At 44.9% G+C, this 14,414-nt stretch overlaps 1 protein-coding gene across 2 annotated transcripts in view; it reads right to left on the reverse strand.

Annotated features, from left to right (window-relative positions):
- The window catches only part of Stim2 (stromal interaction molecule 2), a 106,194-nt gene extending 105,569 nt beyond the window's left edge, over positions 1–625 (reverse strand). For both annotated transcript variants that reach the window (XM_090343734.1, XM_090343733.1), the window contains exon 1: positions 74–625. In XM_090343734.1, coding sequence (XP_090199860.1) covers positions 74–467 — 394 coding nt within the window. In that variant the 5' untranslated portion in view covers positions 468–625. The remainder of the gene's footprint in view (positions 1–73) is intronic.
- Between the last annotated feature and the right edge of the window lie 13,789 nt (positions 626–14,414).

Raw genomic sequence — 14,414 nt, forward strand, 5'->3', positions numbered from 1 at the left:
CCCATACACACACACCCCGTCCAACACCGGCACCCGGAGGGAGGTGAGCCCGCCCGGAGTCCCCCGCCCTCACCTGTCAGCAGCGCCCGGCGATCGCCCGCCACTGGCGCTGGAGAAGCGGCCGCCCCGGCCGAGCCAGTCGACCGTCGCCCGCGGAGGTGTCTGGGCACCAGGTCGCATCCGTCCGCGGCTCCGGCCACCAGGAGCCCGAACACCAGCAGCGCAGCCCAGCGCCGCCCCGGCAGCCAGCCCGAGGCCGGGGCCGGCGTCCCGGAGGGATGCGGGGCGAGGGGACCGCGCGGCGGCGGCGCCCCGGCCGCCGGCCACTCGCTGGCCCTGCGAGGCGCCACCGTGGCCGGCGACTCCGCGGGCCGCCCCCGCCATCCCAGACGCTGCCTCCCGCCGGACGCCAGTCTGGTCCTCGGGACACCGGCGGCCTCCGGAGCTCGGGTCGCGGCGGCGTTCATTGGCTCCGGTTATTTAAAACAAGAAACAAAACAAAAAAAAAAAGTGGGTGGGAGGCAGAAAGGCACCGCGTCTCCGGGCCGTGCGCGACCCCGCGCTGCTGCCGCGGCGACACCGGGATCCGCTGCTCTGGCGCGGCTCAGCTCCAGCCCAGCGCCCGCGCCGCCGCCGCCGCCGCCGCCGCCGCCACCGCCGCCGCGGCGCATCGCCCCCCCCACCCCCTCCAGCCCGCGCCTGTCGTAGTACCACGCTCGGCCGGGACGCCTCCGCCCCTCACACTCTCGCTAGCATACCGATCCCCCGCCTCCCTCCGCACTGCCACCGCGCAGGCGCCGGGATGCCGCGGTAGCCGTACGCACGCGCGGAGCGCAGGCCCCGCCCCTCCCCAAGGGGTTCCCAGACAAATGGGCGGGGCCTCCCGGCGGGTTCTAACTCCGCCACCTGGCGAGGGGGCGGGGAAGGAGGTGGCTGAGGCCCCGCCCCCACGCACGCCCCACCCGCGGCCGGGGGGCGGGGCCGCCCTGGACCTCGTTTGCGCGAGTTTTCTCGGTGTGGACCGCAGCAAAGCTCAACTGCGCGGGTGAGGGGAGCCCGGGTCACGGCGGCCCCGGCGGGGCTGACAGGCGACTCGGCGGTGCAGAAGGCCGCAAAGCCCAGCGCTGTTTTTACTCCTCATTGAAAGTCCCCGACCCGCTGCGTGCCAAGGGCGAGGCGTTGCTGTAAGCCCTTGGCGAATTTACACATTGTAACTCATCTTTATCATCGCCATTTTACCGAGGAAGAAACTTAAAAGTCCGGAAATGTCAAAAATAGCTTACTCTGAGGACCCACAGCTGATCCCACAGCCAGACCTGAGCAGCTGCTGAATGGCAACCTTGAATTTGCTCTGGCTCCTTCCCCTTCTATGTTTAGACATGACCTGGACTCGTCACCACCTCACCCCCACCCCACTACTTCCCACTGACTCTTAGCTGCCAGCTGAACAGGCAGCCAGGAAAAAAAAAAAACAAATGGGGGTGGGGGCTGAGACTTGATCCTTCTGCCTACCTGGCCTGAGGCCAGATTCTGGTATTGATTGATCAAGCTTCAGTTCAGAACAGGATAATTGAAATGAGAAGTGAAGAACTAGCAGGCCCCAGGGAAGTGGGGTAGCTTAAGTACAACTCAACAAGAAGCAAACATCAAGCCATGAGTTCGAACTGAGATCCAGATTCTTCTTTACACAAATAGCTGCCAACGTTGGGGGGGGTATGATTCAGATGCAGGGCACTGTATCTTATTATAAACATGAACTTACCACAGAAATACACCTCTCACCCCCCCCCAATCAAACTTTTAAAATCACCTCCTTTCAGATGTAAAATGTGTTGAATACACACACACATACACGCATATAATCATGCAGAAGAGCCTGTCTGGGGACAGTTATATAAGCGAGGGTCCTTACGTACCTAGGTCCAGCAGATTCGTGTACGTATTTGTTTGGCTGTTATCTGTATTCCAGAAGATACTCAATTACACAATCTCGAGAATTTAGGCAAGTTGGTGAAAATAACCACAAATATCATTCATTGTAGAACTGCACACTGCAGAAAAGAATCTAAAGTATCTTTGAAGCCAATCTGTCAACATTTTTTAAACTTTTAATGTAAAAGTAATATATGGAGAGGTTACAGTTATGTAAATCAGATATCCAGTGCATTTCTTTTGAACAGTGTCACCTCTCCCCTCATTTTCTCCGTTTTTCTCTCCTGACACCCCACCCACACAAGTATAATACATTAACAACGAAGTGTCTAGTGAATTAGTTCGCCCTTTGTCCCACCCCCCAAATCTGATAAAAACTGTACATACAAAAGTACAGAAATCAAAAGCAGTGACAAAAGAGAAGTAACAGGTTTTGAAAAGCCCACACAAAATAATTTTTTTAAAAAAACTAATTTCCATTTCATGTATTTCATTTCAATAAGCATGATTTTTTTTTGCCAGTCCCAGGGCTTGAACTCAGGGCCTGAGCACCATCCTTTGGCTTTCTCATGGCTAGGATTCAACCACTTGAGCACAGCACCATTTCCAGCTTTTTCTAGGTATGTGGTACTGAGGAATGGAACCCAGGTCATAGTGCATGCTAGGCAAGCACTCTACCACTAGGCCTCCAATAAGCATGATTGTACATGATCTTATGCACATAGCTATTGAGTCCCTGAGATCCTCTCCTAAGAACAATTATTTCTTGACTTCTTCGTGGCAAGGTGTTCTGATGGCAGTGCCTCAGAGGACAAAGGCAAGATTTAATTTTCCCTGCTGAAAGGCATAGCCATGAAGTCATACATTTACTAAGGCCCTACAACAGGAAGCTAATTCTTCTGAGAACAAGGGGTGGGGGAGCAAACAACCGACTTTGTTTCCTGCTGTCGGGGAGGCATCATTTAATTCATCCAATATTGACTAAGCACCTAGAATATGCTAGGGAGAGTATTGAGTTTTGGGGACTCAGCAGAAAAAGAGATCCACTAGAGAATCAATTAAGTCAGCACACAGAGATGTGATAGTACAGTCGTTGCCTGGAGAATCTTATGATCTTGCTTAAAAGATAAATTCGCATACAACCATTAAATAATTCAAAGGTAATAGTTGTAGTTAATTCATTGCTGAACTAGGTAGTACAAACTGTATTAATGCAATAACCATTTTTATATTATGCACAAATAGACTGCTGAACCCAAGCTTTGTGAAAATTTTGTGATGACAATTTTTTCCTTCTTTTAAAGTCAGGTAGTGGCACTGGATTTGGGAATTATGTTTGTTCTTGAGGCACAAACAGAGGGCTAGGAATGTGGCTTATTGTAGACTGCTTGTGTAGCCCTGGGTTCTATTCCTCAGTACCACATAAACTGAAAAGGCCAGAAGTGGCACTGTGGCTCAAGTGGTAAAGTGCTAGCTAGCATTGAGCAAAAAAAGCTCAGAGACAGTGCCCAGGCCCTGAGTTCAAGCCCCAGGACTGGCAAAAAGTAAAATAAAATTGGCAATGACTTGAAACCTGTGCCAAGTATACACCCGGAATAAATGCTCTGTATCATCTTCGTCTATTGCTTTGTCTCCTTAGGTTCCCTCTTTTTCCCTCCCCACTCGAAAGCTTTCTTCCTCTTTCCCCTTGCCAAACCCAATCCAAAATCTACCTCAAGCCCCCTTTACATTAACAACTACCTCAATATTAGAAGCCTCCGCACTTCCAAGGCGTGCCATTTTGTCGGGGTCCTTCGTCCCGGGGCCCCTCCACTAGTAGGGGGATGAGGAAAAACACATCCCGACCAGGCCAAGCCAGAGAGGAAGGGGCCCAATGTCCTCCCGCACCCAGCCTTCTTACCCCAGAGCATGAACAGAGACGCCAGGCAGCTTCATCAAGGCAGGAAGATCTCTGTCTCTCTATTCCCTAAATCTCTCCTCCTTATATTGGGTGAGGGAACCTATCAGTATACAAGATGGACAGGACAAAGAGGTCCACATGTTTTATCCCTACTACAAGCCTCAGCAGAGAGTTATCAGACACGGCGTTACTGGGCCCCCAACACCATTTATTGACAGAACGTTTTAAGTGTCTTGTGTTGACCCAGTCGTGATTTCAAGTGTCTGACGGGCAAGGCCTGAACTTTGTTACCATACAAACCTGGTAGAAATGGCAACTTCACCACCTGCGGGCAAGCTGATCGGTGCTCAGTTTCCCCAATTGTACCCTGAGAATTTAGAACAGCAAACCCCACCCCACCCGGAGCTCCTGATGGAGACAGGAGCCCCATAGAAGAGGGGAAGCCTCTGCCTGGGGCCTGGCTCACAGGGAGGGTGTCATTCCTAGTGGAGAATCGGCCCCGGGGTTCCGGACGTAAATTCCAAGTTGTGCATTTGGCTTCACACCAACGCATCACACTTCATGGATGTTCCATTTCCTCTGCCTGCAAATAACTCCAAACTTTTGGGGCGCACCCAGCACAGATGCACAGCACCTGGTCCCTCCCCCATCTCACAAGCAAACCCGCCCTCCTTCAGAGCCGGGCAACCTTCCCACCCTCGGCTCCCAGCTAGCTGCTCGCCACACTGGGCGAAGGAACGACACACCAACAAGCTCCAACTAGGAGAACCGGATCTCTGCCGGCGATCAAGCAGTGCGCCTGCACCGCCAAGCCGGCAGTCCCGCGCATGCGCGATGCCCGCCGCCGCCGCCGCCGCCGCCGCCGCCGCCGCCGCCGCCGACTCCTTCCCTTCTTTTCCCCACCTCCCCCAGATCAAGGTGCTCAGACTCCCGCAGTTCACTTGCCAGGCTTCCGGCTGCCACTCCCGTCGGCGGTGCGTCCGCGGCGCGGTGACGTCACGGAGAGGGTGTCCGGAGAGTGGAGTTTCCTGCACGAGGTTGGGGGAAGAGAGGCTTTCTGCAAGTGAAGTTTCTGTGCTTGGGCTGACTGTGCCAGGAAGGCCAGGGGCGGACCGAGCACGGTGCTTGTTCTGCCTGATTAAATCCAGAGGGGAAATGCAAGTAGAAGCCCTGGGACTAAGGTAACCCTCCTCAGGCTTGCCAGGGGACCGAGGCCTTGAGAACCGTGACATCTTCAGATGCGAGAGGCCTAATAGGACGCTTCCAGCAGTCCAACAGGGAAGCTGAGGCCTAGCCAGCAGGATCCTCGAATTATTGAGTAAATTAAAACACTAGGAAGGAAAGACAATAGGGAGGAATTCATTAGCAAAGGCACTGCTAACTCGTGGGATGTTGCACTGGTCAAGAGAAAGTAGAACTTCTCATTGCATCTCAAATCTACTTCAAGCCCCCTTTACCTTCACAACTACCTCAATATTAGAAGCCTCTGCACTCAAGAGAAGGGTGGTTTTGGTTTTTGGTTTTTTTTTTTAAAGTGTCCCAAACTCAAGGTAGGAGGAAATCATTCGCAGTGTGTAACTGAACATGGTTTTCAAAAAGCCACTCCACTTAGTATAAGTTAACTTTTGTTCACCGCAGCCAATTAGTGACCCTGTAAAATAATTTTTGGTACTAGGTAAAGTATGTTTGCCCTGTTACTCTGGAATTTGAACTATTAGATGAGTATAGTCACATGATATCAGGGAAGTATTGAAGCAGTAATGTTGACAGTTCTAGGCCCCAACCCCACCCCTAACCCCAGCTCCCAAATAGACCAAAAATAAATGGAAAAAAAAAAAAACAGCACTGGGGCTGGGACTTTGGCGTAGTGGTAGAGTGCTTGCCTGACATGCACAAAGACCCGGGTTCGATTCCTCAGTACCACATACTTAGAAAAAAGCTGGAAATGGTGCTGAGGCTCAAGTGGTAGAGCTCTAGCCTTGAGAAAGTCCAGGGACAGTGCTCAGGCCAGGACTGGCCAAAAAAAAACAACCCAGCACTGATGACTCAGGTCTGTAACCTTAGTTATTCATGAGACAGAGAGCCCAGAGCTGCAGTTTGAAGCTAATCTGGGAAAGAAAGTCTGTGATACTCCTGTCTTGAATTAACTGCCCCTAAGAAGCTGAAATTGAGTTGTGGCCTGAGTGGTGCTGTTCTGCCCTTGCATGAAAATGCTCAAGGACAGCACCCAGACCCTGAGTTCAAGCCCCAGGACAGGCACCAGAATAAACGAGAAAAGGAAGTGATGGAGATAAAAGTAACAATTTCACAATGGAACATGATGACTAACTGAGAACCTTTTCATTTGCACATGGTTGACTCCTTTGATAGTAATGACAATTTTCAAGATAAATGGCAACAAGCAAAACAACATCCCACTTCATAGCAAATGACACAAGGAATAATTGATAACGTGGAAAAACTATTGAGTATGATGAAAACAACTCAACTACTAAATAAGATGCCCCAAAGTGAGTTGAAGAACGAAAATGGAGTGGTAAAATATGTTTTATGCCAAGTCCTGTGGGTCTAAATCACCAATCAAAGGTTCTTAATAGGAAGGATGAGGATGTAGCTTAGTGGTAGCTTAGAGGGTGTAGCACATATGTTTAGCATATATATAGGTTCCAGGTCCAGTGCTTACTAGACACACTTGTTTTATATAATGCACCAAGAAATTGTTATAATAAAGTCAGAAGTTGCTGGCTACGGCACATTAAAATTACACTAACAATAAATGAACTATTTTCAGAAGAAATATGAAAATAATCTTAGGTATATGCCACCAACACTTAAGTAAATTTAAACAAGGAAATGAAAAAGCTGTACACTGAAAACTTAGGAACACTTATAAAAGAAACTGAAGGAGACCCAAATGAATTGGGAGATAGCCTATAACCATGAAGTCAAAGAATATTGTCAGCCTGGTGGCGTGGCTCACACCTGTAATCCTAGCTACTCAAGAGGCTGAGATCTGAGGATCAAGGTTCAAAGCCAACTGGGGCACAAAAGGACCTGAGACTCTTATCTCCAGTTAACCTCTAGAAAACCGAAAGTGGTGCTTGGCTCAAGGGTAGGGCAGTAGCCTTGAGCTGAAGAGCTCAGGGACAGTGCCCAGACCCAGAGTTCAAGTCCCACAACAAACAAAAAGATAAATAAATAAAAATAAGATGGAGGGGAGGGAAATGGGGACCAAAACATGAGAAAGGGTATCAATATTTGTGAAGTAATGCACCTTTTATCTGGTGAATATAATGTAACCTTTCTATTAATTACAATAAAAAGTATATGAAAAAAATAAGATGGAGAGAGACTAGATTCCTTCCCTCCTCCCCTTCTCTTTCCATTTTATCACCCTAACCATCTGGACACCGTCAATGGGAACCCACCACAGATGCATGATCCTCAGCCATACATCTTCAGAACTGTGACCTAAATAAACCTCTTTAAAAATAATAAAATAACAAAAATAGACTATCCTGCAGTCTCTTCTGGCCTCTTCTCTACTACCCAAGAAATTGGTTGTAGCATGTGAAAGAGACAATGGCATTTCTGTGCTTATTTCAGAATTATTCACAATAGCTAAGTAACCTAAATACACACTAAGAGATGTGTGGATAAATAAAATGCACATATATGCACTCTATAACACTACTCAGCCTCTTAAAAAGGAAGATATTCTGTCATTCCCAACAACATAGGTGAGTACAGGACATTATTCTAAATGAAATAAAGCCAGGTATTTAAAAAATACATTATGATCTCACTTACATATGTGGAATCTAAAAGAGTAAATATCACAGAATTTAAAGGTGGCTACTAGAGACAAACTGAGAGAAGGATGTGATAAGGAAGACGATCATAATAGGATATGAAATTTCATTGAGACTGGAATAGTAAGCTTAAGAAATCTTCGGGACCGGGAGTTTGGCCTAGTGGTTAAAGTGCTTGTCTAGCATGCATGAAGACCCGGGTTTGATTCCTCGGTACCACATACAAGATAAAAGCCAGAAGTGGTGCTGAGGCTCAAGTAGTAGAGCTCTAGCCTTGAGAAAGTCCAAGGACAGTGCTCAGGTCCTGAGCTCAAGCCCAGGACTGGCAAAGAAAAAAAGAAAAAAAAAAAAAGAAAGAAAGAAATCTGTACTGTGTGAAGATTGCAATTAATTATAATCCACTGTATATTTTTAAATGCTAAAAGTATATATTTTATTTAAAATCTTGCCAAAAAATGCCAAGTTGGTGAGGTAATTGATATGCTACCTAGTTCTTTTGACTCTTTCTACAATGTTTACATAGATAAAAATAGATTAAACTTGATTTTTTTAATGTTCGGAACATCTGTGATCAATGAGTCATGAAGCCTGTAAGGGGGTTCCCTGTAATACTCATAGAAGTGACCTAGAAGACAGTTAGCAACTCTTAATATCAAAATACATGATACTGTTTTAGAATAGATGCCATAGAACAACACACCAACAGAGAAGAGAACACTTGAGTCTGAACTAAAGACCCAAAGGGCTCCTCAGCCCCCTCTTCTCTGGAAAAGCCCTCCAGTGACCACACATGTAAACCCCTCTGTTGTGTCTGAATATATGAAAAGTTTGTCACAGTGCAACCATTATGAACCTAAGCCACTCTTCAGGAGAGGGGCATCTACACTTTAATACCAAGAAACCCAGGCCCTCGCTGCGCCCCTATCTGAGGCAAGCTGTTTTAAGCTTCTAAATTCTAGAGTTCATATAGATAATGACTACTCATGAAGTCAGAGTATTAACTATCTTAAGCTCAGTTTCCACTTCAGGAATGAGGTGCTAGTCATAGCACACAGATACAGTATCGTAGTAAGGTAAAAAAAAAAAAATGATTGTAAAGGAGCATTTACTTCCTAAGTACCCTTCAGAGTACTAGAAATGAGATCTTTCCAGTTCCATTGTGTGAAGAAGGCAAGGAGAAAGAAAGCCAAAAAATGTGCAACAGCATACACAATGAAAGTACATGAAAATCACTACAGAGCAATGCGTGAATCGGCTGTGACGAAAAATATATGAAAAAATCAACTTAAAGGGAGGCTTGGTTTACTTTGTTTTATGTTTTCAGTGCATTTAGTCTAAGGTTCCTTGGCCCAGTTGTTTTGGGCCTACGGGCAGCTCAGTTATAACATGAAGAAGGGATTATATACATGGAGAAGGAAGATAGGTAACCTGTTGAGGACAGGAAGCAAAGTGAGAGTGGAAAGAGCTGGATTCCATGTCCTTTGAGGGTACAACCCTAATGACCTAACTGTGGTCCATCTTCTTAAAGGTTCTTCCACGTGGCCAGAGTACTACAGCCTGACAACCAAGCCTTTAGCACTGGGTATTTATTTGAAAGACCCTTACAATACAGACCGATCTCCTTAAAACAGATAAAGGTTATATTTTACTCCAAGTTCCCTAGAAAACAGGATCTGATAAATAAGAATACTAGTCTTACATAACAATTCCTTGGAGAATACAGCTCCAGAGAAACAAAAGCAAATGGGGGAAAAGGCATGAAGCAAGCCAGGAGGCAGGAAATCAAGATGAATACTGAGCTAGCTGCAACTTTGCAACAAAACACTGCTGGCTGCTAAGACTTACTCCGTGTCTCCAGAGAGGACTTGGGAAAGCCTGGTGTAGTGGATCCATGAGAAAAAGGAGGAAGGAAAATGCTGTTTCTGGCTCCCATCAGCCAAAGGTTCCTGTTAGGAGATAGGAACTCCCACGTACCCTCAATCATGCCACCTGCCTCTCCAGGCAGCTGCCAGGGAAGCCGGATCCCTGAACAGCAGTGGCATTATCCATGCAAGAGCTGAGCCAGTGACTGACGAGAGCCAACAGCACTCTCCAGCTGCCCACCTGCAGCCTGCCTGAAGCTTCCTGCAGAGTTTGCCACCTCCAACCACACGAAAAGCCCCCTGAGAGGGAGAGGGGGAGATGATCACCAGATACTTGAAATAACAGATAAGACTATTTCCTTTCTAAAATTCTTTTTTCTATCAACTGAATTTTTCTAAATTTAACAATTATTATTCAAGTGCACAATAATAGCTAGTTAGCATAAATACAGAATAAATGCACATGGTTGAGAGCCATGTGCATAGGGCAAGAATAGCAAAAACTGAATGGGCAGAAATGATCAACTCAAAGTTAACTATTTAAAGTTAACATGTCATAATTTAGCTGTTCATATGCACTGGAGTGCACATTCAAAAAGTTTAACATAGAAAGGTACGAAGAACTAGAATTTTGTATTCTGAAAGGGAGTGTCAGAATAATGGATGAACAGGTTGAGGGAAATGACACATCTGATGAAGAGGAGTGAGTGGACAAAAACAACGTTGTATGTATTTAGTTCCTTGTCAGGGCTTCAACTCAGGGCCTGGGCCATGTCCTTGAGTTTTCTCAAGACTAGAGCTCCAGCACTTAAGCCATAGTACCACTTCCTGGTTTTTCTGTATATGTGGTACCAGGGAATCAAACCCAGAGTTTCTAGGTAAGCACTCTACCACTTGGCCACACTCCCGGCCCAACATTTTATTTTATATATTAAAAATTCTAACAATTTAAGCCATTCAGAGATACCTATATCTTTAAGAATGGTAAAAATCATGATCAATATTACAAGAGGAGAGGACCAAATTATTTATCAGCACCAAAGAGGTCCCTATGTTGCTTACACGTTGGGTAACAAAGCACATAAACAATCAAAGGCATGAAGAGAATTCTGAAGAGGAAGGAATATATTAAGTAAATTTAATAGGAATAGACATGAACATTGATTAGCATTCAAAGGATTAAATTCCTTAAATGCTAATCAACTTTTGTGTAAGTGTGCAGGTCCAGAGTTTAGTTGCTATCCCTGAGCTTTTTTTGCTCAAGGCTAGCACTCTACCACGTGAGCCATAACTTCACTTCCAGCTTTTTGGGAGTTAATTGGAATAAGAGTCTCAGGGACTTTTGCCTGTGCTGAATTTCAAAGCATAATCCTCAGACTCCTAAGAAGCTAGGATACAGGTGTGAACCACCAGCACGAGGCCAATATATTTTTTTATAGATTAAAACAAATCTTAAAATGCTGCAATGTTTAATAAAAGTAAACATTAATTATTCTGAAAACCTCCAACCTCTTCTGATTCTAACTATATTGGACATTAGGTTTTGGGAGATGAAAGACCGGATGAAATAACATAATGATATTTTATTAGCATAAAAGTTGATCAGTTATAAAGGGGGGAAGGAGTTTTATTGTGACATTGTAGTCCAATCAGTCTTTCCCCTTTCTCACTTTCCCTTACTTAATTTCACTAGCTAAATAATTTCAATAGCTAACCTAAAAATGATATGCTCTCATGGTTTCAAAGTTACAAACTAATTTGGGCCTTATCTTGTAAAGCTGTTTCTAGAAAATTAGGTAATAAGAATCAAGACAGTGTTTAGAGGAACTCCCCCCTGCCACTGGAAGTCAAAGCATTGTATGATATACTACTATCACAGGTTGGCAATTCTCAGATTTGGACTTGAAATTTGCGAACTGTATTTTGGTTTCCAGGCAGCAGGGTTTTTATATACAGCTCTGTAAGAGCTCTGCTTCCAGAAGCTACTGCCTGACACCAATTAAGTTCAATCCAATTTTCTCAGAAGATTCTGAGACAAAAAAAAACAGGCTAATCAGGAATAATGAGTCAAGGCATTATTAAACAAATTATTATTATTAAGTATACATATGGGACCTGGAACCAGGGGATATCACCACATCTAGTCACTACTACCATGACAGCCACAAAGCTCAACAAGCCTCACTCCAATGAGACATTCTTCTGTGTTGGTGTGATATAATATTCAGAAACAGTAATAATAGCAGAAAACATAACACTATGACCAAGGAAACTCAAAGAGGCATATATGCCATATGCTACACACTGATAAGAAAAGATATTTGGGGTTGTGTAAGTGAGTTTTATGTTGCTGTAACAAAGTAACAGAAAATCAATTTAAAGCCATTACCATTTCTGAAGAACAGAAAATCAACTTAAATCAAGAAAGCTTTATTTCACCATTGCCATTTCTGGTTGGCTGGATCCATTGTTTCTGAGCCTATAATAAGGCAGAAGGTTGACATGGTAGAAGGGCATGATGGAACAAGCCTATTCACCTCAGGTTAGCTGGAAAACAAGGAGGGTGGAGAAAAGGAGTGAGAGAGAGACAGAGAAACAGACAGAAAGAAAAAGAGACAGAGAAGATTGAGTCAGGGCCAAAATATACTCTTCCAAGGGATATCCCCAGCAACCAATTTCTCCCACCTTCTAAAATTTCTATCGCCTCCCAAAATAGCACCACCAGCTGGGGATCAAGACTTTAACACAAAAATCTGTGGGGAACATTTCATATTCAAACCCTAACATTCTGCCCCTCATCCTCAAAGGGTCATCTCCCTATGCATTTAGCCCATTTCCAAAGGTCTCAACAGCTCCAGTACTTCTCAAAAACCAATGTCCAAAATCTCTTGAGACTCAAAGCAAGGTTGTGAGCCCTAGTAGAATATAAAAGTTACACACTTCTAGCACACAATTGTGAGAAAGGGGACAGATCCCCATTCTAAAAGGAAGAGATGGAGGACAGAGAGAAGGATTAGACCATAGCAAGACAAAGACCCAGGAGGGCATACATGACACTCTCGCAGCTCTGTGTCCAATATCCCAGGCATGTGGCGATGTGATGTGAGTTCCCAAGGGCTTAGACAGCCTCTTCTCTATGACCTTGAATATGGCCTCTCTCTGAAGCTCACTGCTGACAGACATTTCCACATTCTTGGCATCTCCCACTTCCTGGTGAGTCCATTGCATCTTAGGCTTCTCTCTCACAACTTCATGCATGGCCCTCTCAGAGTTACCTGCAGGGATTCTTGGCCTCTCAGCTGTCTATCAACCTTTTGCTATTGAGAAAGTAAATTGCATGCCTATATTGGTTTACTGCGACTATGTATTAGGATTTTCCAGAAAGAACCAATTAACTGGATAAGGATGATGATGATGATGATGATGATGGATACATGCATGCAAACATGGATGCATACATGTATACACATATGTATACATACACAGGTCCTACTCAGGAGGCTAAATCTGTAGATCTTGAACAGGAAAGTTTATGAGACTCTTATGTCCAATTAACCACCAAGAAGGTGGAAGTGGAGCTGTGACTCAAGTGGTAGACTACTAGGTATGAGCAACAAAAACCCAGTAAAGGATAGTAGAACAAGCCCTGAGTTCAAGACCCAAAAGTGTCACCAAAGATAGATAGATTGATTGATAGATAGATAGATAGATAGATAGACAGACAGACAGACAGATCGACTGACCAGTACCAAGGCTTGAACATAGTTTGGATTTAAAGGTGACAAAACACAGATAGGGAGCTCTACCTGACAACTATAGAACATTAATCTATCTGGGTGAATACTAAAGCACTTACCATCTTAAAGCTAAAATTTCAGTAACCATTATATCTTGCCTTGTTATGAAAATTTTCTTCAAGTGTTTCCCTGAAGTGTCTATTCTTTACATGTCTTCCAGAGTTATGTTATTTCTCTATTTAAAAAAAACCTATTAGCCAGGCGTGGTAACTCAAGCCTGTTATCTTAGCTACTCAGGGGGCTGAGATCTGAGGATTGTGGTAAAAAGCCAGCTCTGGCACTAAAGTCCATGAAACTCTTATCTCCTACTAACCACAAGAAAACCAGAAGTAATGCTGTGGCTCAAGGGATAGGGTGGTGGCCTTGAGCTGAAGAGCTCGGGGACAATGCCCAGCCAGGCCCAGAGTTCAAGTCCCAAGACCAAAAAAAATAAATTTCCTATTGCTTAGACTAAGAACAACAACATGGCCAGAAGCGTCCTGTATGCTTTGTCCTACTGCTTCTCTAACTTCATTTTCTGATGATCTCCTCATTCAGGTCTCTGGAGCCACTTGGTCTTCTAGTTGCTTCTGGAGTAAGCCAGGTACAACCTGGCTTCAGGTTGCACTGGTTTTTCTCTGCCTGGAACACTCTTCCAACAGATCTCTAGAAGACTGCACTTACATCCTTCTCTTTCAGCCTTTTACACCGGTGTCTCCTCACTGGAGCCTTTGTTGATGACGCAATTGAAAAATCACAACCCTCATATCCACCCACAAATACCATTTAACTTCTGAGATGATGCTAGTTTTCTTCACAGTTCTTAACACTACCTAAAATATATATTGCATGAATAAAGTCTGATTGGTGTCACCCACAAGAGTATAAGTTCCATGGCATAAGTATTATGTCTAATGAACTTAGAAAAGTGCCCAGTAGAGTAGATATTCAGGTAATATTAGGCAAAAATGGTAATGAGTCAATGACTGAACACATAGATCTGGGAACCCAAGAAGAAGTTTCTTTCACAGATAAATAATGGGTCTGGGATGTAGCTCAGTGGCAAGAGCTTGCCTAGCAAGTGCAATGTCATAGGTTTGATCCCCAGTACCAAAAAAGAAAAGACCCCCCC

This window comes from Megascapheus bottae, chromosome 13, assembly GCF_031878675.1.
Source record: "Megascapheus bottae isolate mThoBot1 chromosome 13, mThoBot2.hap1, whole genome shotgun sequence".
Classification (NCBI taxonomy): Eukaryota; Metazoa; Chordata; class Mammalia; order Rodentia; family Geomyidae; genus Megascapheus; species Megascapheus bottae.